This window comes from Pogona vitticeps, chromosome 1 (assembly GCF_051106095.1).
Source record: "Pogona vitticeps strain Pit_001003342236 chromosome 1, PviZW2.1, whole genome shotgun sequence".
NCBI lineage: Eukaryota > Metazoa > Chordata > Lepidosauria > Squamata > Agamidae > Pogona > Pogona vitticeps.
In genome coordinates this window covers 214,818,172-214,844,231 of record NC_135783.1, presented here as the reverse complement: position 1 = coordinate 214,844,231, position 26,060 = coordinate 214,818,172, and the positions used below count along the sequence as shown (strand labels likewise).

General features: G+C 43.6%; 1 protein-coding gene across 15 annotated transcripts in view; it reads left to right on the top strand.

The window, feature by feature from the left end:
- The first annotated feature begins 397 nt into the window (after positions 1–397).
- FMNL2 (formin like 2) overlaps positions 398–26,060 on the top strand; it is a 224,223-nt gene continuing 198,560 nt past the window's right edge. For all 15 annotated transcript variants that reach the window (XM_072983128.2, XM_072983134.2, XM_078376542.1 and 12 more), the window contains exon 1: positions 398–992. In XM_072983128.2, coding sequence (XP_072839229.2) covers positions 876–992 — 117 coding nt within the window. In that variant the 5' untranslated portion in view covers positions 398–875. The remainder of the gene's footprint in view (positions 993–26,060) is intronic.

The window sequence follows — 26,060 nt, the reverse complement described above, 5'->3', positions numbered from 1 at the left end:
GGATGTAGTAGTGGACAGAGTGACAAACTGGAACTCTGGAGGCCTGGGTTCAAATGTCATACAAATCACAGACAAGCAAAACGGATACTGTACATGAGGTTTGCCGTCGGGGCCAGTCGGGCGGCCAGTCGGGGCCTACGATTCCCAGCTTTCCCCGGGCGAGGGAGGGCGTGGAGAAGCCCCGTACTCCGAGGCGGCGGCGGCGGCGGCGCCTGGCTGCCGAGAGGGGGCTTTGTGCAGCGGTGCGCATTTGTCTGTCTGGCTTGGCGGCGGCGGCGGCGGCGACTGCTGGCCCTTCGGGCGGTCGGGGCTTTGTAAGGCGCTGCGCTGGCTGGCCGGCCCGAAGAGGGGAGAGCCGGGGCTCGCTTGAGGAGGGCTGCTCCGCCCCAAGCCATGCTTCTCCCAGTCAGGACTGCTGGGCGCGGAAAAAAGTGTGCACCATGCCGCGGCTGAGATCCCGCCGGCCGCCCGTGAGCAGCGCCTCTGGAAGAAAGGGAGCCCGGCTGAGCTGCTGGGGAAGAGGAGCAGCAGCGGCAGGAGGAGGAGGAGGAGGAGGAGAGCGGGCGTGAAGGTGGAAGGCGATCCCTTCCTTCCTTCCTTCCACGGCCGGTCCTAGAGGGAGACAGAGACCCGTCCCACTCGCCTCCCCCGGCTCTGATTTCCATCTCGGGGGGCCGGGGCGGAAGGGTGTGCGGGCGATCGCGCTGGGGCCGGTGGAGGGGGTGGGCGGGCAGGAATAACGGAGCAGCCGGCGACCCCCGCGGTGCGGCGGCAGAAGCAGGCTCAGGAGCCGCCGCTAGCGATCGAGGCACCCGGCCGGCGAGCGAGGTGGGCGGCCTTCCCGCGCCCCCTTTCCCGGAGGAAGGGCCACCGCCATGGGCAATGCGGGGAGCATGGACTCTCAGCAGACGGACTTCAGGGCGCACAACATGCCGCTCAAGCTGCCGATGCCGGAGCCGGGAGAACTGGAGGAGAGATTCGCCGTGGTCTTGGTGAGTGGGAGGCCGAGGGGCGGCCGCGGAAAGGCGAGCGGAAGGGATCGGGGGGGGGTGTCGGTCGTCGGGATTCGCCTGCCTTCAATCTCTCTCTCTCTCTCTTCGCCCCCCCCCCCCCCCCGCGGGCTTCCATTTGGGGCGAGCGTGGCTCAGTCACACCGACCGATGGAGAGGGGCTCGCCTCGGACCCCCCTTTCTCTCCTCGCCTCCTCAGCTGGGCTCGCGGTGGGGCACAAAAGGGGACGAGAAAGAGGCGCGGGAGCCCCTGGCCCGTTTCTCCCTCCCTCTTCCCACCCCCAAGGAGGAAATGGGCGCCTGCCGCTCGGCATGAGGCGAAGGCTCGCTGAGGGAGCAGCTGATCCATTGTTTGGAGAAGGGGGCAGCGGGGCTCTCGCGGCGGCGGCGGCGGCGGCGGCGGGATGTGTGTGTGTGTGTGTGTGTGTGTGTTTGGGTGGGGGGGGAGAGAGAAGCAGGAGTCGGGGCGACGAAGAGAGGAGGGGAGGGAGCTTCCCGTGCACGAGTCCTCCTCCTCCACCTCCACACACACACACACACCCGAAATCCCAGGGAGAGATTCAGGCTCCGGTTAAAGTTACTGCCGTGCCGGCGGCCATTCAGCTCTTGCCCGGGCGGCTCAGTCGGCGAAGCCCCGCATCTCCTTTCCGACCCCGGGGGAGAGGTGGAAATCCCGGAGAAGGGAGTGGGGCGGTGAGGGGGGGGGGGAGAGGAGGAGGAAGAGGCAAAAGCATCGCAGCCCTTGAATAAAGTTGGAAAGCCGCGTGTTTTGTCGTTTGTTGGGCTGCTCGGTCCTCTTAAAGGCCACGAGAATTAGAAAAGGTGTCGCCCTTCCCGATCCTATATAAGACCCATTCAATTCGTTGAGGACCTCCCATCGAGTTCAGTTTATCGACGGTTCCGATCGCGACTGTCGCCGTTGGCTTGGGAGGGTGCGCTGGAAGCAGTAGACTTTGGGCCGCCCCTCTTTTCTTGATGTCTTAAATAATTTAATAAAACTTGCCTCATGGCAGCTGTGTCCACAGTTCTCGTGGCCAGCTGCGAAGCTTGGATCCTGTGAGATCAAGAAGGCGTGGTGTCTTCCCGGATTCTCCTTCTCCCCCCCCCCCCTTCCCCTCCTGGATTGAGCAAAAGCTTTGGGACTTTTAAATCGTGTGCTTTTGCCTAAACTGGAGTAAAGACACTTGATCTCTTTATTCAGTTGTTTCCCATTCTGAACAGGTGGTGCGAGCAGACAAGCAGGATTTAGACCTGTGATAGAGTCCTTTGATCCTAGATACTATTTTCTATAATGTTTGTTATTCCGTTCTCCCAAAATGTGTTTTAATGGATATCAGCGTTTCATCAGAAGGAAACAGACTTCTTAGTGGTGTTTTCTCGTGGTACTCTTTGTGGATTTATGTTTGGAATAGAGTTATTCTGTATGAATATTTTGGGACTACACAGAAATGTTGCAGGGAGCTTGTGAACTTCTAGGCAGAGAAGCACGTTTTCATAGTTCTGCTGTAACAGCTTCAGTTGTCGGCTTGCCTGGTCTTAAGAAATGGACATTTATTTTAAAGAGTCTCCAAATAAGTTCTTTTCAGAGGCTTCAGGCATGGGCTTTTTGTATCTGTTGCAACCTAAGTTTCAGTTTCTTCACCTTTGGAGTGATTTATTATAGACGTCAGCTTTTGCAGAAATCACACATTAAAAAAAAAACACACCAAGGTTTGTTCACTTCTAGCCAGAAGCAATCATGTGTTTTGAAGGAAGTAGACAGGATTTCATTTTCTCTTCGTTTGTACTTGCAGCGCTCTTAATTGTGCAATTGGATCCTGCTAGATGGAATCTGCAGTAATAAAGTATGCAAAGAAGGTAGCAATTAAACATGCAGTGAATGTAATTAATTTAAGTGAAAGTAGTGTTGAAGTTATTTTTTCTTACATGGCTTGATGTTTGACAAGTTACTCCCTCTTTGGAGTGATTATATTTTCTTCCACTGTTGTTGATCCTGGTCAAGAGATTCAGCTCAGTGTATAGCTCTAGTGTATAGATGGATTAGTTTCTTCATTAGGTTAGCAGAAAATGATTGCAGTATGTGATTTATTCTTGAAGAATCACTTCCTCCTTTTACACATGGCTGCATCAGAGTGGTTTTTCCTGGCTTCATGATGGCTTTTTCCATTCCTGACCATATTATGTTAATTTATTTCTTAAATGTTGGTCCATGGTCGCTTAGTGAGTTTCATAGCACAATGGGAAGCTGAATCTGGACCTCCCAGGTCTTACTCTGACTTTCTAACCCAGTGGTTGCCAACCTTGGATCCTTAGATGTTCTTGGAACTGCAGTTTCCAGAAGCCTTCACCACTAGCTGTACTGGCCAGGATTTCTGGGAGTTGTAGTCCAAGAACATCTGGGGACCATTGCTTTAAGACTACAGCCATGGGCTTTGAGCTGTATTGGTGGTCTTCCCCAGTGTGATAGCATTCTTCCACCTAGTAGTGAATTTGTATGGCTGAGTACCTCCATTTGGACAGGAAATGGAATGACCCGAAAATAGCTTAGTGGGTTCTTCCTGCTGCTTACTTATGCATAAACAAGCGTTGATTAACCATTGTAGCAGTAAGTAGCAGGAACTGTAGTACAATAGTATTTTTTTTTTCTTAATCCAAATGTAATCCTGATGGCTGCTGATTTTTGGGACTAAGAGAGACAGAGAAATGGGTTTAACTAGAAGTCAGATAAACTCGCTGTTTATAAGTTGAGAGCAGTTGACATGTCCCCAAGTGAAGGGGGAAAAGGTCTTGACAGTTTGATTGTATGTATCATAGAGGAGGGGACATGAAGATTTAGGAGATGCCTAATCATTAAGGCACGCACACCCTTCATCCCTGTACATTTCAGAAGGGCAAGCCAAGGAAAATGACTTCTTCCCTCCCTTCCCCTGCATCGCTGCATCTCCCACCCCTCTGCCCCACTAGGTAACTATGAATGCTCAGGTTTGTGGGTGGCAGCCCCATAACACAATTGAGCACGAAAAAATTTCTGATGTTTCCTAACTTGGTGTGGGGGAGGGGGAGGGCTATCTATTATCTCAGTCCTGTACTGTTTCCTTCCCTGAGGAACCCAAGCTTCTTGCGACACAGAAGAGTCCTCTCACAAGTTGGGGACAGATACATAGCCAGGAAGATTGACAAAAGGGACAGATCCTTAAGGACTCTCCCTTTTGTTACTCTTCCTGGCTATGTATCTGTCCCCATCGTGTGAGAGGACTCTTCTGTTTTGCAAGCACCGTATGTATGCTTTTTAAAAGTATATATTTGTGTGTGTGTGTGAACCAGTGGAGAAGAAACAAGGCCACAGTAGGTGTGCTACGACAAGTGCACAATTTGGACTCGATGGCCCCTCTCAGCTCTGTGATTCTGTGATTCTAAGTGCCTTGTAAAGGAGTGACTGATCTGTATCTGCCTATTTGATGGAGGGATTTTCCACCACCCTGTTTAAAGGCTCTGGTGGTTACCACATCCTTCACCAACCCCTTCCCCTTCTTTGCGTGAGAATATCATTAATGTTACTCAACAAGTAGGAACGTGTTTCTTTTTTGGGACAGTGGCGGGCTGTATTTCCCATGGCTCCAAGAGGCTCTGGGTGGATTCAGGCCTGCTTGGGTTGGCGTTTCATACTTGAAAGAGAATCCACTTTTAGTTGTTTCTGCCACCAGGTCCGGACAGGCTTGAGAAGGGAAAAGTTGTGGTAGGAAGGTATCTGAGGGTTTTTTTAGGTCTAAATTCTAAATGGATTGAAGATGCAGCAGGTCGGTAAAACCCAGCCCAAGAGCCCTGCCTTAAAACCTGCCTTTGTCAGTATGTCATGTCTTCCATTCTTAGATTTCCTAGTGTGAGATAAAAGAGGGGGAGAACCCATGAGACTAAAATAGTTCAGAAGAGGCATTTCTAAATATACTGGGAGAAAACAGGCAAGCCCTAAAATCCACCTCCTGTCTAAAATGCATTGTGCAACTAGAATGATACATACAATTACCATTATCTGTTCATTCTTGTTCATGTTTCATGTCTGTTTCCCCCTTTTGACTCCTGCCTTCTGAACATACATATTTTTTTTTTGTGATACTGGTTTTTCCTTACCTAACCACTCTTCTTGACATGCATATGAAGGGAGAGAAGGCTGGGGATGCCAAATACACCACAGGGGAAAAAACAATGTTTTGTCCAGTTTATTACTGACTGTTCCTTAAAAGTATGATTTATTTTTTAAAAAGTATATGCAGTCTATCTTTTAGATGATATGTCTAAATCTGGCTTAAAATACTACTTTAAGCATTTAAATCAAGGAGTGTGGCTTTGGCAGATGTTCTTTGGGTGCAGTTCTCCATTAGCTGCAAGTAACGTGGCTAATGGTGTCGGCTGATCGGAGCTGCAATCCAACATCTATAGGGCCACAGGTTGCTCACCCTATGCTGATAATAGTTAGTGTTTCCCTAGGGCAGAGATTCCCAAACTTTACTGAGACAGGACCCCTTTTTTTATAATAGCCAAATAACCTGCGACTTCCTTGCCCCATTTGCATAAAAAGGCCTTTTTAATAGGCTAAAGTCATCCTGTCTCAGAAAGCAGAGGCTTCTTTCTCCCCCAAAGGCCTTGTTTTTCCATACATACACATACACACTAGCTTTATTATCCCACTCCAAAAGGTCAAGGAAGAAATTATTCAATAAGGGCTGCAGAACATAAATAAAGTGACCCGTGACCCCGACCTGCAGTACATGTCCTTGCTGAGGACCAGCAGGATGGGTCAGCGACTGTTGACTGTAGGAGATAATCCAGTGCCACAAGTTCCATAGCATTAGTTAGAGTGGAACTGCCCTCTGCAGGGTTTCCCCCATGTTTACGTCCAAAACAAATTGCTTTACCAGGGGATAGGTCTCCAGATGTGAGGTTGAGTGAAGTGTTGTGGTTGACTAGGTTTGCTATTTAGTCACTCTCTGTGGCCAGCTAGTCCCTGCTTTGGGGTTTAGTGGGCATCAGTGGTGTAACCATGTGCAGCCATGTTAGGGCAAGCCAGTAGTGCATTTGGGAGGATTGAGTGTTCCTCTCTCTCTCTCTCTCTCTCTCTCTGTGTGTGTGTGTGTGTGTGTGTGTGAGAGAGAGAGAGAGAGAGAGAGAGAGAGAGAGTCATAGGGAAGTAGCAGGCCCGGGCATCGGATGTTGGTGGTGGGGAGACGGAAAAAGAATTTTCTCATCTGCCCTGTGTCCTCAAAACCACATGATTGCCCCTAGGTGCAAAAGAAAGTACTATCCTGTTGCCTGTGTGTTACCTACCGTGTTTCCCTGAAAATAAGAGAGGGTCTTATATTAATTTTTGCTCCAAATAACACATTAGGGCTTATTTTCAGGGGACATTTTATTTTTTTCATGTACAACAATCTACAGTTGTTCAAATACAGTCACGTCATCTTCTGGTGGCTGCACCATGGTGGAGGGTGGGGGTTTCACTTAACTAGGGCTTATTTTTGGGGTAGGGCTTCTATTACGAGCATCCTGAAAAATCCTAGTAGGGCTTATTTTCAGGTTATGTCTTGTTTTCAGGGAAACAGGGTAAAGGCCATGCTGGGTGTGGGAATTCTACAAGCAGTGGTACATATGTAAGAGTAACTTTTCCAAGCTTTGATAGGTGTAGACTTCTTGGATTCTTTGTGGGGAATGACTGGGTAGGGAGGAAGTTTTGACTCAGGCAGCAAAGTATCTTGGGTTGTCCTTGCATATCACCCCATCAGTAGACTTACGGGTATGTGTGTGTGTTTGTGTATTTTCCTGTGCCACATGTGGTTGAAACGTCAAAGCCCTGCATCTTGTTGGTGAAGGAGCTAAAGTGGAAAGTAACACATCAATACTTCAGATTTACTGACTTGCTTGTGTAGACCGAGAACTTGAACATACCCTTTCCAAGATACATTATTTGTAATTTTTTAAAAAATGTTAATGATGTCTGCAAAATGCTTCTTTGTTTAAGCATGTTGGAAGCCGGAAAGTAAAGTGGCATAGGCCTGCTTTCTATGTAATTGGTAAATGTTACAGAATATCCAAGCACCAGAAGTTGCCAACCGTGTAAGAATCTTTATTTCCTGTGACAAAGGATTTGGGAGTCCTTGAGGATTTCTATTTGAGGGTGAAATGTTGGCACTTGCTTGTTTTTCTAAAGCCCTTTTAAATTAGTATTATTTTTTTTTCTTTTCATCTCCTGAACATTTAATTGTAGTCAATTAAGTCTGCTGTTCAGTTGGTTTTGCTTTGAGTACATCTTTTCATCTGTTTATTTTAGTCATGTCAAGACTTAATTTTGTTTGTTTGAAGTTTCTGTATTAGGTGCTAAGAGCCTGCAAATTGGTGTCTGAGAAATAAGGCTGAATTCAAATTGCTGGGATTTGTAATCCCCCCATACATGTACATTTTCTGTGTTCTGACAATCACTGGGGTATTGATTGTACAGTGGGCTTCATTTGAAGAGATTTCCCAAGGTCCATTTTTGGTGCCAGCCTTCAACGCTCGGGTGTGGGGAATGTGTGGAGGGCTGTTCCACCCACGCTGTGCCGCTACAACTGGCTCTTAAGCCAGGAAAAGGACAATTTGTGACCTTTTGGAGATAATGGAGCTGGAATTCCCATCAGTTTTAGCCAACAGTAAAGGATTGAAGGCTGACGGTAACAGCCACATCACCTATGGAAGGCCACAAGTTGCCCATTCCTCTTCTGGGAATATCTGTATTCAAAACTCCCAGGTCAGAAGATGTGCCTTTCAGACATGCTTGAGCTTTAAAACCTACCACTTAATTTTAGAGGTGACTACTTAGCTAATCGTACATAGAATACAGATTAGAAGCATTGCGTGGAGCAGGCCTTCATGAGACCCTTCTCATTGGATATCAGTGAGACTTACATACAAAAACGGTGTGTTTCTGTTAATTGGTTTTATTGCTATTGATTTTGCCATGTTTCAGAAAATTGTAATGAAAACTGATTTTGCACCAGGTCTGTACAAGTTTGTGACACACCAAGCTAAGCTCAGCCATTTTTTGCCATTATTTCTGAAACATATTAACACAATGGCTGAAATCCTGTTACCACTTTGTTATGTGCCATCAAGTCAGAACTGACTTAAAATGATCCTAATAGGGCTTCCAATGTGAGACATTTAAGGAGTGGTTTTACCAGTTCTATTCCCCCAGTGGGCTTTCATGGCAGAGCTGGGGAATTGAAGCACCTCGTCCATTACTTTGTTTCCTGTGCTACAGTGAGCATCTGTTGTTCACTAAAGTATGCCAACTGAGTCAGTGAGGATTTGATAAGTCCGCTTCTCCATAACTTCCATTGATTCAAATTGGCCTATTCTGGTATGACTTCCTACACCAGTGGTACCCAACCTTGAGTCTCCAGATGTTCTTGAACTAAAGTTCCCAGAAGCCTTCACCATTCCCTGAGCTGGCCAAGATTTTTAGGGGTTGTAGTCCAATAACATCTGGGGACCCACAGTTGGGAACTTCTGTACTACACTAAGCAACAGGATTTCAGTGAATGACAAGTATACACCCTGCTGATTTTGAGAGGAAAGACAAAATTAAAAGTTTGATTTGCACATTAGTTTTCCATGCTTGCACATTAAAGCTATGATTTGGGAACAGCTGTAACATGTGAATGTGTATGAAGAGGAGAAAGTAAGCAAGAGTTCACACCTGCATGGATATTTGTAATGCTTCAGGTCATACTTCCATGTATTGCCAAATCAAAAATCTGGGCCTGATCCAGGACACTCATCCAGCCTCAAACCCTGGTTAAGCCTGCATGTATTGGCTTGCTTGATAACGTTTTATGATGTTTCGTTGTTTCCATGCCACGGAAAGCTCAGATTAACATTGGCTTCCTGGTTAGTTTTTCTGCTTGTGCCAAAGGAGGAGCAGACCAAGAGAAAGGCATACGTCAGCTGGGATCTTTGGCCGAGCGTTATGTGTGAATGGAGCCCTTGCAACTGTTGGTGTTTATCCAGCTAGTTTCCTGTGTGACTTTCAAGAATATGTTCAGCCAGCCTTGCTGGAAGCTAACGAGTTTGCACATAGAATCACAGAATTGAGGAGCTGGAAGGGGGCCTGTAAGGCCATCAATTCCAACCCCCTGCTCAGTGCAGGAATCCGAATCAAAGTGTATCTGACATATTCAGTGACACTTCTCCTCTTTCCTTCTCTTTTTAGCCTTGCTGAAATGAGAACTGGGATAGAGGAAATGGCTGTCTCTGCCCTCGCATCCTCTCAGCTGTGTCCAAAGACATAACTGGTCTGGGATGCTTGAAGGCAGCCACTGAAGCTGCAGTACTTTCCAGCAGGGTGGTCTCCTCTTCCTTTGTGAATAATGTGTCTGTTTATAGAGGAGGACGCATGGGCGCACGAGGGAGGGGGTGGGGCTGCAAGGAAGACGGTGGCCTAACAAGCTGTTGCTGGCATCATTGTGATCTCTGGCTCCCACGTTTCTGGCGATTCTAACACGAAACATCTTTCTTTTCGAACCCTTCAGCCGTGTTCTTTCCCTGTGCAAATGACAGTTCTGGGGGAGGGGCCTCGGAGGGACACAGAACAATATATTTTGAAGGAGGAAGTACAATGTGGGTTTGATGATTACACTTGCCACTGCTATTTATTTATTTTAATCAGATGCACAGCCTCCACACTCTTCTGTCACGTGTGCCTTTATTTTACTCGCTCCATTCTTCTTCTGGCATTTTGCTCTATCCATCTGCAGATACTTAGTATTTGTAGGAAAAGGAGAATTTGTACTATTCCACTGAACAATCAGAAACAAGTGTCCCATTCTAGTTTTCCATTCTAGGCGTAGGAGGGTTAATACATTCAACACTCCCCTATTCAGAAAAATTAAACGGATTTTGCATTTTGTTTTGAATAATGATTTTCATGCATGATGTTGGACAGTGAAGAGAGCCCCAAAACTCTGTGGATGATGCACTGGTTTCCAACTCCTTTCACCGTGAGGGCTGTGGCTTGGGAGGGTGAACTGAAGCAAAGGTATAAACAATGTGGGATATAAGCTGTCTGAGACTGGTAGCTGGGAAATCTAGGGCAGTCGCTGGAATACCGCCGTCAGCTCAGTTGTTTCAAGGTCACCTTCACCTTTGACTCTTTTCTGGTCTGAGCAACATTTTCAAGGGGAGCCGCTTGGTTGTCTTTCCAGATAAGTGTCTGATAGCAACTGGATCCAGCAGTCACAATCACTATCAGTACTTCTTCAGGGATTCAGAACACGGCCAAAGAGCCCGAAAAACCCACAACAACCATTCTGGAAACTGTACATCAGAAAAGTAACTTTCCCCCAGTACGATCCAGATTGGTTTCTTGTGTCTCTGTCATCTGTGTATCCTGTAGAGATGGATCATGTTTCATGATAGGAAGTAATCAGGTCCCTTTAGATTGAAGGCAGTAAATCTTTAAGAAAACATATCTCTGTACATAAAGTTTTACAGCAACAGCTCTGATTTGGATAAAGGCGATCCGAGATAAGTAGCTCTCTGGCTTGGGCCCTGCTTCTTAGTTTAACTTTCTAAGCTTTTTGAGTAGGCTGTTGGGGGTCCTGAGGCTGGATGACCCCAGCGTGGCTGTTTGCCATCCTTGATTTCTATGAACCAGTTTTCCCCAATCCCTGGTATCGAGCTCTTTCTGTTTATTGGATCAGTACATGGAAATAAAGTGATAAAAGGTAAAGGTTCCCCTTGACAATTTTTGTCCAGTCATGTTCGACTCTAGGGGGCGGTGCTCATCCCCATTTCCAAGCCATAGAGCCAGCATTTTTCTCCGAAGACAATCTTCCATGGTCACATGGCCAGTGCGACTTAGACACGGAACGCTGTTACCTTCTCACCGAGGTGGTCCCCATTTATCTACTCGCATTTGCATGCTTTCGAACCGCTAGGTTGGCGGGAGCTGGGACAAGTGACAGGCGCTCACTCCATCACGTGGATTCAATCTTACGACTGCTTGGTCTTCTGACCCTGCAGCACAGGCTTCTGTGGTTTAGCCCACAGCGCCACCACATCCCTTGAAATAAAGTGATACCTCTGTCAAATTAAATCTGTAACCCTTAACATACACTTACAGACTCCTCCCCCCCCCCCAAAAAAAAAATAACACTTTCCCTTTTACAGGCTGTCTGCTATCTGGGTATCAGCTGGTACCTGCTTTACCTCCCTGATTGGTTGGGCCAGAGGTAACAGAGGGCAAGAGATCTTTCTTAACATATTTTGTTTGGAATAAACTTCGGAAAATGACTAAGTTTTACTTCAGTCTGCCTCTGGCTAAGGTATTGGTGCATTGGGTCTGTTATTTTCCTGAATTTGAAAATATGTTTTTAAGCTTGCTTGAATAGGCAAGGCATATTTTTGACAGCATGCGAATTAAAACACTATAGAGGTTTGTGGACTGCAGCTGTAAAATGAATGCTAGTAAAATGTTCAAATGTGTAGTTTTGTGTTTATATATACACATGCATGTATTGATAGCATACCAGATAATTGATTTAATTTATGGCGGCTTTACTGGTGAAGGTATGAACTCATTCTGTCAAGCTCCATGTGTCATTTGCTGGGCTTGAAATAGCCTGGAAGAAAGCTATATGCTTGGCTTTGAAAGGACTCCAGTGAAAAGGGTGATTTTATGGGTGGAGGGATAAATCTATGCATCACAAATTATTCATCTTGGAAACACACATTTTGATCCTATGTTATGTGATGACTTTGGGGAACAGTTTTGTGTGTGTGTGTGTGTGTGTGTGTGTGTGTGTGTGTGTGTGTGTGTGTGTGAGAGAGAGAGAGAGAGAGAGAGAGAGAGAGAGAGCTTGAGCAGGAAAATATTTGGAAGGGAAAGGATTAAGCGTGTCTTCTCTCTTGCTGCTTTCCAAGCAGACATGAATCTCATTCCTCCTTTAATGTTCTCACACTAAAATAAAAGAGAGAAGTGTTTCTTTAGGTAAGGGTGGTTGTTACACTGTTCCTGTGTTTCTCCTCTGTCCTGGACTGAATCCTCTTCTGTTTCAAGAAAATGAAGTGACTTTATGGGAAGGAGAGATTCAACAAAACTTATTAAGTTCTCTTCAACTGATCCTAGCGTATGGGGAAACAAATCAAATTTTCAGCTTCTTCTTTCTCTTCCTCTCTCTGAAAGGGGATGCATACAATCCTAAGGCTTGCTTTTGCTCACATCTGGTACTCCATAGGTGCACTGCGGAGTCCTATTTCTCATTCTCCAGACCGTGATTTGGAAGATCAGAAACGAATTGTGCATGCACAGATCTTACTCTGGTTTCTTCTTTCTTCATGCATCTGGTTTTATAGATCACTTTCTGGTTTGATTGATTCATAGCTTGCTGTTTTGTGTCACTATGCAAACTTGTGTCGCTTCTCCAACACCATTGAAAGCCACTATAGAACTGAACACTAAAATGGGTGCGATAAAAAAAAACCTTATCACTGTAACAACAATTTTTCACTGTTGCATATTTTTTAAAATAAGTGTAATTTGTTTCCTACTCTATCTAAATGTAATCATGGCAGCTCACCGTTAGATTTTATGGCCCATATACTTTATGGGGAGCTATATAAAAGTTTTGCTGCTTGTCTCTGTGTGCATTTATTTCAGTTTTTTTAAATCACAGCTTCTAGATAGGGAGTAGGTTAATTGTGAAGTTGTCATGGTTCTAGGCAGGGTGGATAAAAATCAAACTGATTTAAATCATGATTTAAATTGTAAAAATATTTTTTTGATATAAATTATCAAAACATCTGATTTTTTAAAATTTAAATTGTTTAAATCAAATCCACCTTGGTCCTAGGTTCTAGATTTGTGGTTAGTTTTGTGATTTCAGGTTGGGAAACTGGTTTGCAACCAGGCTATACTGACAGTGGGATGACGGGTGCTTTTTTCTGAATAAGGCTGTTAGTTCTATTCTATTACTTCTATGTCAGGAAAATGCCTTTTGACACCTATTTTTGTTTTCTGGCATAATAACCTTGAATTTTGAAGTACTGTCCATTCGTGTATATAGTCTTAGGTTTTTTTTTTTTTTTTGCACTTTTTGTAAATTTGCCATCCTTGTAAGTGATGCTCTGCAGTAAGCAGGAGTACTACTAATTTGTTTTTTTTTTGTGTTTGTGTCTGTGTATTCCAGAATAGTTGTTCCTACTCCATGTACTATGTTCTCTTTTTGATAGTGCCTTCGTTTCACTTTCTGTCTAAGACAGTGTTTAAAGGGCCGTTGTCAAGATGTGTCAAGAAAATTGCTTTCTGTTTGTGAGAGTATCATGCTTAGGTTGTAGCTTTGGCACAAATAGATGTTAAAAGTTAATAAGGCTGAATTTACAGCCATTTAGACAATGAAGGCAGTCAATAAGAGTGCCTTGAGGCTCTCTTGAATGTGAATGTACAACAAAGGGGGATAATCGTTCAGCACCAGTAACAACAACATACATGTAACTAAATCTTAAGGTACCACTAGAGGCGATGGTTGCAGGAGCTAATACCTGTCCTGTCAATTTTCCATAAAGGACTGATAAGGAAAAGAAAATGAACCTTCCTCCCACCTTACTCTTTTACTTGAAATGGCTTGCTTTTCCAACGGTTAATTTCATTCCAGTTATTATTGTAAGTGAGAGTCCCATGGGGAGGGGAGAGAAACAGGTGCAAAAAAGGGGGGGCTTATTAGAAGGCGATCTACTCACTTGCCCAAGTTTTGCTTTTAAATGTCATTTTTAAATGCATTATTATTATTTAGAATTTTAGTTGAACTGGAGGTCCTGTCACCCTTGCTGCTGAGACCTGTAGTCCAAAAACAACTGTCTAAGAGAATCCCTCCCCCTCCATCCTCAGGCTCTAGGGACCTGATGTCTATTGTGTAAGGCTTGGAAGAGCAGTGCTGGTCCTCAACTCACCCGTGGGACCCCATTTCATCAGTGGCGGCAGCTTTGGGGCTGGACAGTGTGGCAGGCCCCATCTTAGAGACTCCCCTCCCTCCAGGGCTCATGGTCTTTGTGGTCAGCTGCTCCCACCCTGGTTCAGATATGGCCAGTAAGGATGGGCAGAACAGACCTGTTAGAAGGTCTTGCTTGGTCGGCTGGGGGAAATTTACTATCCGTTGCCAAGGGTGGGGAGGTCACATCCACGCCCAGTTTAGGGGCTGTTGGGGGCGGGACAGGCAGGGGCACTGCTCCCTACGTCCATTAAGTTAACCCTGTGTCTGTCTCCCACAAACGCCAAGCAAGGTGGCTGGTGAGGATCTGATCCTTATGCTACTACAGTAGTACCAACAGCTATTGGGAGCTGTGACCTAAACAGTTTGCCTGTATGGTTCTTGACGCTCCAGCCCTGGGGCCACCATCAGGCTTGCTGGCAAACAGGCTGTGCACGGCAGTGTGTTAGTAGAACTTGACCCCCCAATCTGTAGTTATCGGATTTTCCTGCATTTCCCCTCATGCTTGATGAGCAATTCTGTGTCATTCACTAGAAATGAGTGGGTGTTTATCTTGCTGGATTAGGTTGGTAATCTGCAAACAGTTGTTCTTAAGTAATCTTTGGCACTCTGGGGCGTTTGTATCTCTTTCTTTAAAAGACCGAAAGAGGCCAAATAGCGCAGAGGTTAGCAACAAAATGACTTCTTAGCTGGGACATTATTTCAAGCCATTTGGGGATTCCAATGACTGTCTCAGCTATCCTGGCAAGGCATATATACATTGTTGCTGTGCTCGGAATCATAATCCTTGGGACTTTCCTTTCTGATCTGCTTTGAATTTCATGTTTATTTACTTTTTCCATTGTCTTTGGAAAATGGGATCTGCTATGAGAAATCACAGACCTTGGGAATAAAATGGGTAAGAATGTGTTTTGAGAGGGAGGCTTATGACGGGGCTCCCAGAGCTAAGGGGTGCTGAGGGGAAAGAAATATCTTTGATGTCACAGCTTAGTTGAGCCTGGCAAATGGTTCTGGGCCGACAGTGTTCCACCTCGTGAGATGGAGAAGGGACAGTGTGAGGGATGTGAGGGATTCAGGTGAAGATAACAGGGTCACCTCTTTTTCAAAGATTAGAAAGGAGTGGAGGAGAAATAAGATGGCTGGTAATATCAAAGCTAAAATGGCACCCAGGATTGTCTATCTGTAGAAACATTGAGAACCGGCTGGTGAGGCTAGACGCAGTGGCGGTGACCCTTTTTGGGCCCGAGTGCCAAAATTGGGGGGGGGGGGAATCCCAACAGGCAGCAGTGCTGTGGTAGTGGCAGAAGTGGTGGTGGTGGCGGAACCGGAAGTGGTAGCGGAAGGGGGAATCCCAGGCACGGAGGTGCCTCAAGACCCCACTCCGGATTCGCCACCAGCACCAGCTGCTCTGTCGATCCGCTGGCACTGCAGCTGCAGCCTCCTCCTGAAGTTTGGCTGGGGAGGGGGAGTAGCGATCCGGCAACTTGTGGCTCGCGTGGCTGCAGAAAGGACTCTGCGTGCCAGCTGTGGCAAACGTGCCATAGGTTTGCCATTGCTGGTCTAGACAGTTTGACCTTTGTCTGTTGGAGATAGTGGAGTCACGGTCAGACATGTGTTCTTGGGAGCCAAGGAATGAACCTTAGGATGTTGGGTAAGGGGGTAAATAGGGGGTATGTAGTACAGAAGTTGTTTAGATGACCTACTTCTTTTAGATTTGATTCTGCTCAGTCTACTAAGTCCTCCCCTCCCCCCAAAAAAACTGGAGGTTGCTTTATAAGGCATTTTGGAGAGGTGAACTGAGTACATTTTTAGCCTCCTTAGGGCCAATCTCAGGCTGTGATTGTGGGACACATTTTACATCAGCCTTGCTGAATTTAAGCAGAATTGTTTGATTCCTTGCTGTGGATTTCATGCCACCTGGCTACTCAGGTATGCGGTTTTAGAGAAGTCGTCATATAGATAACACATCATTCCAGTTGAGAGCACCAGGTATTGGAGAGATCTGACCGATAAAGTCTTTGGGCGGTCAGACTTCAAAGGAATTCTATGCTTAAATTCTGAAGATTAGTCACAAAACAAAGCGAGCTGATTTGAAAACTCCAGGAGGTGAGAGAAACTCCTGCTGTGACAATGAGACCAGTTTATTTAGCTCCTCTTTGCATAGTGAGGAGTGGTTTTGACAAAAATAGTGGCAGAGCACCTTTCTGATTCATAGATGTTCCTTCTGTTGACAGGTTGGGGATTGTACAGGTCTCCAGATGTTGCTGGATGTTCAGGTCCCCATAGCTCTCACTGTCGGCTGTGCTGGCTAAGGCTCGGAGGAGCTGCAGTTGAAGGACATCAGTTAAAGCCACATGTCTCCCAGGCTTGGTGGAATCAACACATCTGACATATTCAAGCTCTCTAAGCGTTTGTGATTATTATTTTGTACTTAACACAAATTCCAGAAAATAATCCAGGTTTGCCGTCTCCTTATTTCATGATCCATGTGTCAGCCAAGTGCTGGGTGTGTTAACGGCATAGAATCCAGGAAAAAAAAGAAGTCACATACAGGCCAGCATCTGGGTAGGCTTTTGTCAGGGCTCAAGCATGGACTGTTGCCATCGATGAACTGCTCTGGCGTCTTTATGTGTTCTGAAGTCTGAGAATCTGTGCAAGAGTTCATAACGGTCTGACGTCCAGTAGGATGGAGGATGTTTTCCTGTGTGTGACTTCAATACTGCAGTTGTACAGAGCAGTGGGGCTCAGTGTTTTGTATCTTGTTTTGTGTCCCACTGATCATTCTGTTGAACAGTGATAGCAGGAATGGGGACCTGATTCACAGGACATGCCTGTCAAGTCAGACTGAAGTCACACGGGTGACTCAACTCAGTTCCCCCCCCCCAATAACTCGAACTCCATTTGTGACTCAGAACCCATTCACCACCTCTTTTTTTTTTTTGGAGGGAAAAAAAGCTTGTTTTTAAAAGGGACTCATACTTGGGGCTTGAGACTCAGGACTCGATACCAAAGGCTCGGACCCAGCCTTTGGACTCGGACTCAAAGGCTTGCCAACATCCCTGAGTGAGAGAGGCCCCACTATGACAGAAACAAACACTTAACTTTTTTTTAAAAAGGACATGCATTTGTTTACTTGCCATTCTGATGTTTTGCCACTATTACATTATTTATAGTAAGTTTTAAAAACTTAAAGATGTGGTAGCGTTATTGGGAGTCAACCTAAATGGACAAAAATAATAATAATTCCATTAGTAATAGAGCATTGCAGTGAAACTTTTTGAGTATACATTTTTGTGCTACAGTGGGTCTAGCACACCATGGCAGTATATCGGAATTGCATGACGCGCTTACAGGAGGGCATGGGGATTGAGAGAAATCACGTTGGTAACTATGATGAAAGCCCTGTGTTCCCCCCCCCCTTGACTGCTTCTGTCTGTTGTCAGTGCTGTGCACGGCCCTGGTGAGAATCACTGGCCTGGGGTGGATGGGTGGGCCTCATTGGGCCTCTTCATGCATATGTCGCGTCCCAATTCCAAGCACTGACTCTTGGTGAGCACCTTGGTAAGCGTAACAGGCAGCCCGCCTTGGATCTTTTACATGACAAGGTGGGGAAGGTTGATTTCCCCAGATGAATGATAACGAAACTTAATTATCCTATAAATTCCTCTGCTGCTGACTGAAATGCAATCATAACATGGGGGGAGGAGATAATTAAAGGCCTGGCGGGATCCATACATCTGATTTTAAACAGCAATAAAAGTGACCTTTAATGGAGGCAATTAATTGTTCATACACTGTAAAATGGAGATGTAAGAAGAATCTGCAAGAAATAGTGTGACTGCCCCTGTCTCGCCTTCCTGTGAAAAAGGCCTGTACAGTAGTTACAAATGAGTTAAGAGGCCTTGTTTGCAATGGAAGGCAGGCATTCTGGCATTATTAAGATCAAAACAAGAGGCAAGGTAAGTAGTTTTGTTGAGTTGCTAGGTGGGCCAAATTCCTGTTTTTTTCTTTTTTCTTTACCTTGTTCTGCCCTCTGCAGTGCATTTTATAGCGTTCCTGGGAACAGTGTGGCAGGGTGGAAGATCGACCACTGCTGAGCTTTCAATTGTGAAATAATTAAATCAGGCTCCCTGTGTGTTTCTCTTGCTGTTCTTCGCAGGATTATTTCTGCAGAGCTGCTTCGACAACAGGAATACCTTATGCTTTATTTTCTGTCATTTTACAACATTTTCTACAATGTAAAAAACAAAAGGGGAAAAAAATCCAGCACCTGCAAGTTTACATGAAAATCTAAATGTAAATACGAATATAAATCCTGTATTTCTTTCTAATCTGTGTGTCAGACTGAGTTAATAACCCTTCCTCACTATGAAATATACCCTATGATACCTCTGTCCTCCCCTTCACGACTCAGTTGTTGCTTTCAGTGGTACCTTTTGTGTGTGGGAATGCTGTTCCACTTGAAGGTTGATATGGCTCCAGAGACCTTCCTTTATACTATTGCAAGCTTGCTGTTTACTGCTGTGGAGACGAGATGAAAACTAAGGATGAAGGTCTTTCTTTGGACCCAGCCGATTAAGGCCTTGAACTTGTCTATACTTTTTTCTTTTGCTACCCGCTTAGCTTAGCTCATCTGACCTTGTTGCTTTGTGCTATCACTTTCCTGTAACCATCTGCCGTTTCCCTTCAGACTCCAGACAGTGACCTAAGAAAAATGGCTTATATTTGTGTTGTTGATGCTGTCTGTATTTTTAAAAAGACCTTACTGGTTCTGTCCTCTTGTGTTTTTTAAAAAATCATTCATTCTCACCCACTCTTAAAAGTTCCAAGTAGCTCATAGTTTCCTTTTATTTTTTTTCTGGGTCTTGTTGGTTGATCTTTTGGCAGATGGTTGTCTGAGGGCATGTGAGGTGCATGTTAATCTTACTTTAGAGAAACAAATGGAAGTGAGACGGATTTGTTCCAAATGTCTTTCCAGTGCTAGGGTGCAGAAGGTTATGTATTGCTTAAGATGTTAGACTCTCTTGGATACGCAGGTGCATTTGGGAAGCTCTTCTTTATTTTGTGCAAACAGTCTTGGTTACTTCTATCCACTAGATATAGCAGTACCCTAGGTTGATATTACACTGATAGAAGCTACATTCTTTATAATAAATGTCAGCTAGTTTATTGTTTCTGTACCTTTAAATTATTTACAACACTGAGCAGAAGTTAACCATGAGAAGTTGGGCCTTCTTTGTGGTGGCTCCAACCTGGTGCAGCTATGTATGGCCCCCTCCCTGTTAATGTTTAGAAGGCAACTTATAACTTTGCTTTTCAGGGAGGATTTCCATACTGACTTTGATTTTATGTCCCCACTCCTGCCATCACACGGAGAAATGTCTTTGTTGTCACTTGCTTTTATTTTACTAATGCTTTAATTTTATTGTGTGACCATAGTTTGTTGTTATATGTATTTTCTATTGTTGTGAACCACACAGAACAGTGTATTGCACTAATGGGATGGTTTATAAATCAAATAAGTTAGTTACAATAGGGAGGTTTGCTGCAGCTGTTTGACCTCATGGGTGAGCCCTATGTCTTTCTCTGAGGGCATTCCTCTCCGCTTGTCTGGTGGGGCTAAGGCTCCACTTGTGCACTCAAGTACTGGAGGAGAGCAGTTGGAAATCTTCAGTGTCAGGAGGAACACCATTTGGATCAGTTCCCATATTTCATGGAGAAACAGTGTGTACATGCCCTGATAGCCACAGAGGAGCACTGGCACATTTCCTTTCGTGTGGAATGGAGTGGCACAGCATAGTAACACTAGGGTTGTGTTTCAGGATCAATACAGGCATTCAGCCTTAGGATTTTTGTTGCTAAGGCACATTAGAGAGGGTTGCACACATATCACTTGAAATTCATTAACTTGTATTTATTAAACAGTTTAGGGTCAGTTCTTAAATTTAACTGACCATAAATTTTTGGCAACTCTAAGAAACTGGTTTCTTAGGTTTCACATGTGGATATTACAGCATCCTTCTTCAAAAAGATTCTTTGGTTGAGACAAATTCTGCCTCAACAGTCATACCAAGATAGTTGTATTGCTTTGTAAGTTATGTATCTGTCGTGAAGCAGAAGGTTTCTCTTCTTTATGTACAACTACCTTAGAAATGAATTGCTTTTCCTATACAAAAGATAAAATAGAAGGCTTCTACTTAGAGCAAACAATTTTTGACAAACTTTTATTAGGTTCAAAAGAACAAACTGTTAAGAAAATGTATAATTATATGTTGGAAATTAAGATGCAAGATGAAATGGTTAAGGAATGTATGATTAAGTGGGCACAAAATATAGGGCATAATATTGATATTGATCAATGGCTGAAAATATGGCAAAATAATATAAAGCTTACAAGATCGGTGAACTTTAAAGAGAATATATATAAGATGTTTTATAGATGGCACATGACCCCAGAAAAATTGTCAAAGATGTATACAGATGTATCAAATAAGTGTTGGAAATGTGAATCACAAGTGGGAAGCTATTATCATATGTGGTGGTCATGTGGAGTAGCGAAACAATATTGGAAAAGAGTACATGTAATGTTGGAACAAATATTGCTCTGTAAAGTGCCATTAACCCCAGAACTGTTTTTATTGAGTATGATACCTGAAAATATAGATAAGTCAAAGAATTATATAGTTATATACATAGTTACGGCAGCCAGAATTCTATATGCTAAAAATTGGAAAAGATCAACGGTACCGAAACAAGAAGATCTTATTGAAAAGATACGGGAAATAGCCGAAATGGACATTTTATCAGAAGTCATGAAGGACTATCCCTTGCAAAAGGCAACAGAAAGATGGGATCTATTTAACAAGTGGACAGAATCAACAGGCAGCTTGTGAACAGTATATATTGAAAGGAGAACTGAATCTAGAAGGCAGAAAAGAGCAAACAGAATAATTTAAAATCTTGATATGGCAATAGGTACAGAATGGATGAAAGTATGTTATTGTCTCCCCTCTTCCTCATCAATCCCAATTCCCTTTTCCTTTTTGTTATCCCTTATAAAAAATAAAAAATACAAAAAAAAAGAAAGAAATGAATTGCTTTTCCTAATAGGGTGGCCTTTATTTTGAATGTGAAAGTAATAGAGCTATGAAGATGTAACTGTTAGGATGCACTTGTATATGAAATTCTACCCTGCTTCTTAACAATTGGCCCCCCCAAAATTATCCCACTTTCTCATGAAAGCTTCCAAGAAACTTCCATCCTCCCTTCCTAATTAACTCTTGTAATTAGGAAGCATTTCCTAATGCTACTAAACAACTCTAAACATGCCCAGTTCCTTCAGGCTTCTTTTGTGACACATCATCTCTCTTGGCCTTTTGCAGGCAGAAGTAGAAGGGGAGGGGGAGTTCGGTACACCATGGGAATCAAAAGTGTTTTAAACCATATTCATTTTTCTTTAAAACAATTGTCTGCCTTCCCACTGGATTACTGCCAGTTTATCTGTCTTGAACAGTTTGTTTTTAAATTTGGATTTGCCACCCACCCAAGCTAAGATGCAGTAAGAAGGCTTCAGTAATGTTACCATGCACAGGGCATGCACACGGTATGTATGCACACATAAACACCCACCCACATACCAAAAGTGAACATTCAAGTTAAATTGTGAAAAAAAGAACACTAAAATTTTCCTTCTTGTCTGTTCCCTTACATGCATCTTTTTTTGAGATTTATTGTATTTCCAGTTGTGCTCATCCAAACATAGCATAGCTTTTGTCCAGTTCACCTACTACCATGTTATGTTGTGATATCTTTAGACCTACAGCGTCTTAGAACACATATCTCTCTGTCCATCTACCAACTGTTCATTGTCCTGCCCTAATCAAATACAGTGGTGCCTCGCAAGATGATTGCCTCGGGGGACGAAAAACCCGTAAGACGATTGGTTTTTGCGATCCCTTATGGTGCCTCGCAAGACTTTTTTTCTATGACCATGCTTCGCCAGATGGTGTTTTTTTTTTTTTTTGAGACCGATGCTTCACAAGACTTTTTTTTTAGACTGATGCATAGGGAACCTCGCAAGACAATTTTTTCCCAAGACAACGATTTTCACGGAACGAATTAAAATAGTCTTGTGAGGCACACTGTAAGTAAAAGGCAAAGGCACATGCGCTCCATAAATACTTCTTAATTTCAATCCCTGCTATCTTCCCTTTCAGGATTTTAAGCAGGGCTGCGCTTTGTACACTTCTGTACTAACGGAGCAGCATTTTGTACAATTTCTAAATGTTTTGGGGCAGGGAGAGTGACTGGAGGAGAGGCTCCTTCGGATCAGGGAAGACAAAGTGTATTTTGACGGAAACAGCACAATGACAGGTAATTCCCAACAAAGCAGTGAATGATATTTTACCAAGGCAGAAAGATAGAAGAGGGAGGTAATAACTGGGAACAGGGGATACCCCCACCTTTTTACTGATAAACAAAACTCATCCAAAAGGCTCACCGTGCAGATTTGTAGAGTAGTTGCTGTTATGTGAGTCAAAGAAGTAATCAGGGTGGATTTGATTTAAATCAATTTTTTTAAATGATGTTTACAATTTAAATTTGATTTAAACCACAATTTAAATTTTGAACATCATTTAAAAAATTTAAATTGTAATTTCATTTTTAAAAGAAATCATTGATGTTTTTTTCCACAGTATTCCTGCAACAGAAAATCAGTTTCATGGTTTGGACCAGCACTGAGCACCTTGTAGCCCTCAGTGTGATTTTGGAAGCGCTTTGGAAATCATCTGCCTAATGAGAATGAAGGAAAGGGGGAGGGGGAGGCTCTTTCTGGCTGACACACAATTTCTGACAGTCTGTCTCCAAATGAAACATGGCCTTCTATAGAGAAAAGGTTACTCAGCCTTGGTTAAGAATACAGGGGCTGCTGCTTTCAAAATCTCCCATTCTCTAGTGGATTGCAATACTCAGTGGCTGGTCTTTTCCAGATATAAAAACCCTCTTGATACTGGCCTTTCCATGTTAATGATATCACACAGAATGGCACTCTTAAGCAGGGCAGGAGGAGGAAAGAAAGAAGACTTTGATAGACCCTCGAGTCAAAAAACACTCAGCATATTTATTTTTATAAGCTGTGTATCACAGTTTCTAGGGATGGTGAGAAAACCTCCTTATGAAAATTCTCATCTTGTCATGATGAACACAGGAGCTGCTTTCTTCATCGAAGAAAAAAAAGAGATAAAAATTCATTCAGCCTGGTTAATCTGTGGCAAAGGAAAACTGCTTTTTCAGTTTTTGCCATGTAGAAATGTTTTAAATATTTTCTAGAAGTTGAAAAGATCCTAGTGTCCCCCCTCCCCTTTAAACTAGATCTTTGAAATGGCCATGCATTTGAATGGTAAGCAGTAGTTTCATAGAAGAATGTTGACTGTGTTCTTCTCCTTTACCATCTCCTTCTGTATCCCAAATCCTAGCTCCATGTGAGCAAAATAGAAAAAGTAGTCGTCCTTTACAGATTAGAAGTGGATTGCATATTTTTTGATGCACGTACAAAGCCCAGCGTTCAGTTCATAGAATTTAATTTCACCAACACAGCTTCTGAAACTTACGGTTCGAATTGCAATATTTGCCTAAATGGACATCAGTGGCCTAATCCAAAATTATCCGGTCCTTCTGTGAGGCCATAGCAGCTAAACCAGTGTTGGTCCAAGAGGCCAGGGCATTGCTGTCTGTCCAGATCTGCTGTCAGTTTGCCACAAATCAGCTGTCTTTGGAGCTTTAATTCAAAGAACCACAGGAAAAGCCAGTCTTCTTTCTGACCAGCTCCTTTCCAGTTGGTGTGTGTCTTTATTTTCACCTAGAACAACAAATCTATATTACTTTACTTCCTTCCTCCCCATGCTTCCTTTGCTTTAATGATCAGTGTTGGGTTAGTATATAGCTTATACATAACCTGTTTACTTGGATATATGTGTTCCCATTGGAATCACGTTATAATAAGAGATATGACAGAATCCTAACCCTTCAGAACGAAATACTCTTTAAGTGCATCGGCGTACATTTTGTTTTAGGTTGCATACTTAACAGAGCTGAGATCTCCATGTTACAGCCTTTACAGCAACTTTAACCAGGCGTTTCTACAGATGCCTCTGTAATAGTGAGGTCAAGGGGTAAAAAGGATGGAAATGTCTGAGCATATTCTTCATACGGAAGTGACAGTGTGGCCAGAGGGTACAGGGAGCTAGTGGGAGACACATTACTCATGAATGAATGATGATAGGGCTAATTTGGAAGAATACAGAGTTAAAGAACACCAGGAATGTGTATGATTTCTACGACTTCATACACTGCAGATGAAGTGAGACAGAAAAATTGGTCATGGCACACCCATTTGGGCTTTTGCACCTATTTGAGAATGAGATTGATTAAATCCGGAGTAGTTTCTAATCTTGATCCTAGAGGAGAATTCAAATGACCTCTTACATGTTGTTGACAGCACATGTAGGGTGGTTACATTCCTCCTTCGTGGGTACTGTATATGCTTTTACTGATGTATAATATATGTCTAAGACTTGTCACACAAGGGGCTTAGGATTCTGACAGGCCCTGGGTAAGCTCTGTGAACATGTGTGTGGCAGAGCTTCTGAATCTCCCTGAAGTAGCACCTCAACCATTTTGCAGTTAGTGGAAGAAAATAGTATCATTTTGGAACTGAGAGTGAAGAAGTGATGAACTTACAGAAGTCATTATTGCAGTTGCTTGCCCACTAATGGTCTAGGAGGGAAGAGGAGGGAAAAAGAAGAGAACTTACTTTTGAGTTCTTTTCAGGGGCCAGGAGCAAGGTCGTTGGATGCCATCACTGAAGATTATTTGAAGCATGCCTTCTTTTAAATTCATTTGTTAGACTTCTGTTTTTAATTCATCTCCTGTAGGGGCTCACTTTTGCACTTTCCTGAACCATCTTTTAAAACATTCTAGATTTAGATTTGCTTGGTTGACTCTCAGGTCTAGGTCATCTGGAGATTATCACTTAGTTGTGTTCTCTCAGGCCTCCTATTAAAACAACGGGTCAACCTTTTGTCACTTCCTGAGTTGGCTGACAGACAAAAGACCTCGTGGTAGTTGCAACTCTTGGTGTCCTGTTCTGGGCAAATGGTCCTGACATTTTCTAGAAAACAAGTGCCTTTCAAAATAAGATTCCTTAAATTGCTGAGCTTCTTCTCCTTTAAGCGATCACTGGAACATACTAAATAGAGGCGCTGAATTACACAACATATTTCATGGATATTAAAGGACAAATGAAACGAAGATAAACTGTTCTCTGCTGTAGCCTTTTGCAGGAGGAAGAATTTAGTCGGAGACCATTCATCCCTCCTTTTACAGAGGAAGAATTTAGTCGGAGACCATTCATCCCTTCTTTTACAGAGGGAGCCCACTCGAAACCCAGTTAAACATAGCATAATGTAAAGAGGCTCAGGCTTGCTTCACAGATGTTTAAATTGAATTGTGCTGCTTGTCTTTATTTCTCAGCTGGGGTTAAGCCCTGAACTGTGCGAGATGAAAATGGCCTTTTTATTGCCTCGGAGCCTACATTGTTGGGTTAATGCCATGGATGCTTGGTGATGAATGCTGGAGCTCAAACAGCTGCCTTTGGAGAGTGCTAGGATTGTGATCCAATATGCTGTTTACCACCCCAGTAAGATGAGGGGATGAGGTGATTGAATAAAATACACACTGAACCAGTGTTTGGTTGCAAAAAAATAAAAATAAAAAAATAAAAAAATAAAAATCCCTCCCCCTCATTATGAACAGAAATAAAACAATATTAAGTATCATTTTTCTTGGATATCTTAAACAGTGTCTGGTAGGAGCCTGATAATTAAATGATGAAATGGTGTGAATTCCGAGCACAATATGGGGTTCCTAGTCACATTTGCAGATCTTTAAGAGGAATGCATCTAGAATGAAATGTCACAAGTGAAATATATATATTTAAAAGAATAGTCCCCCAGGCGAGGGTACATAGACAACA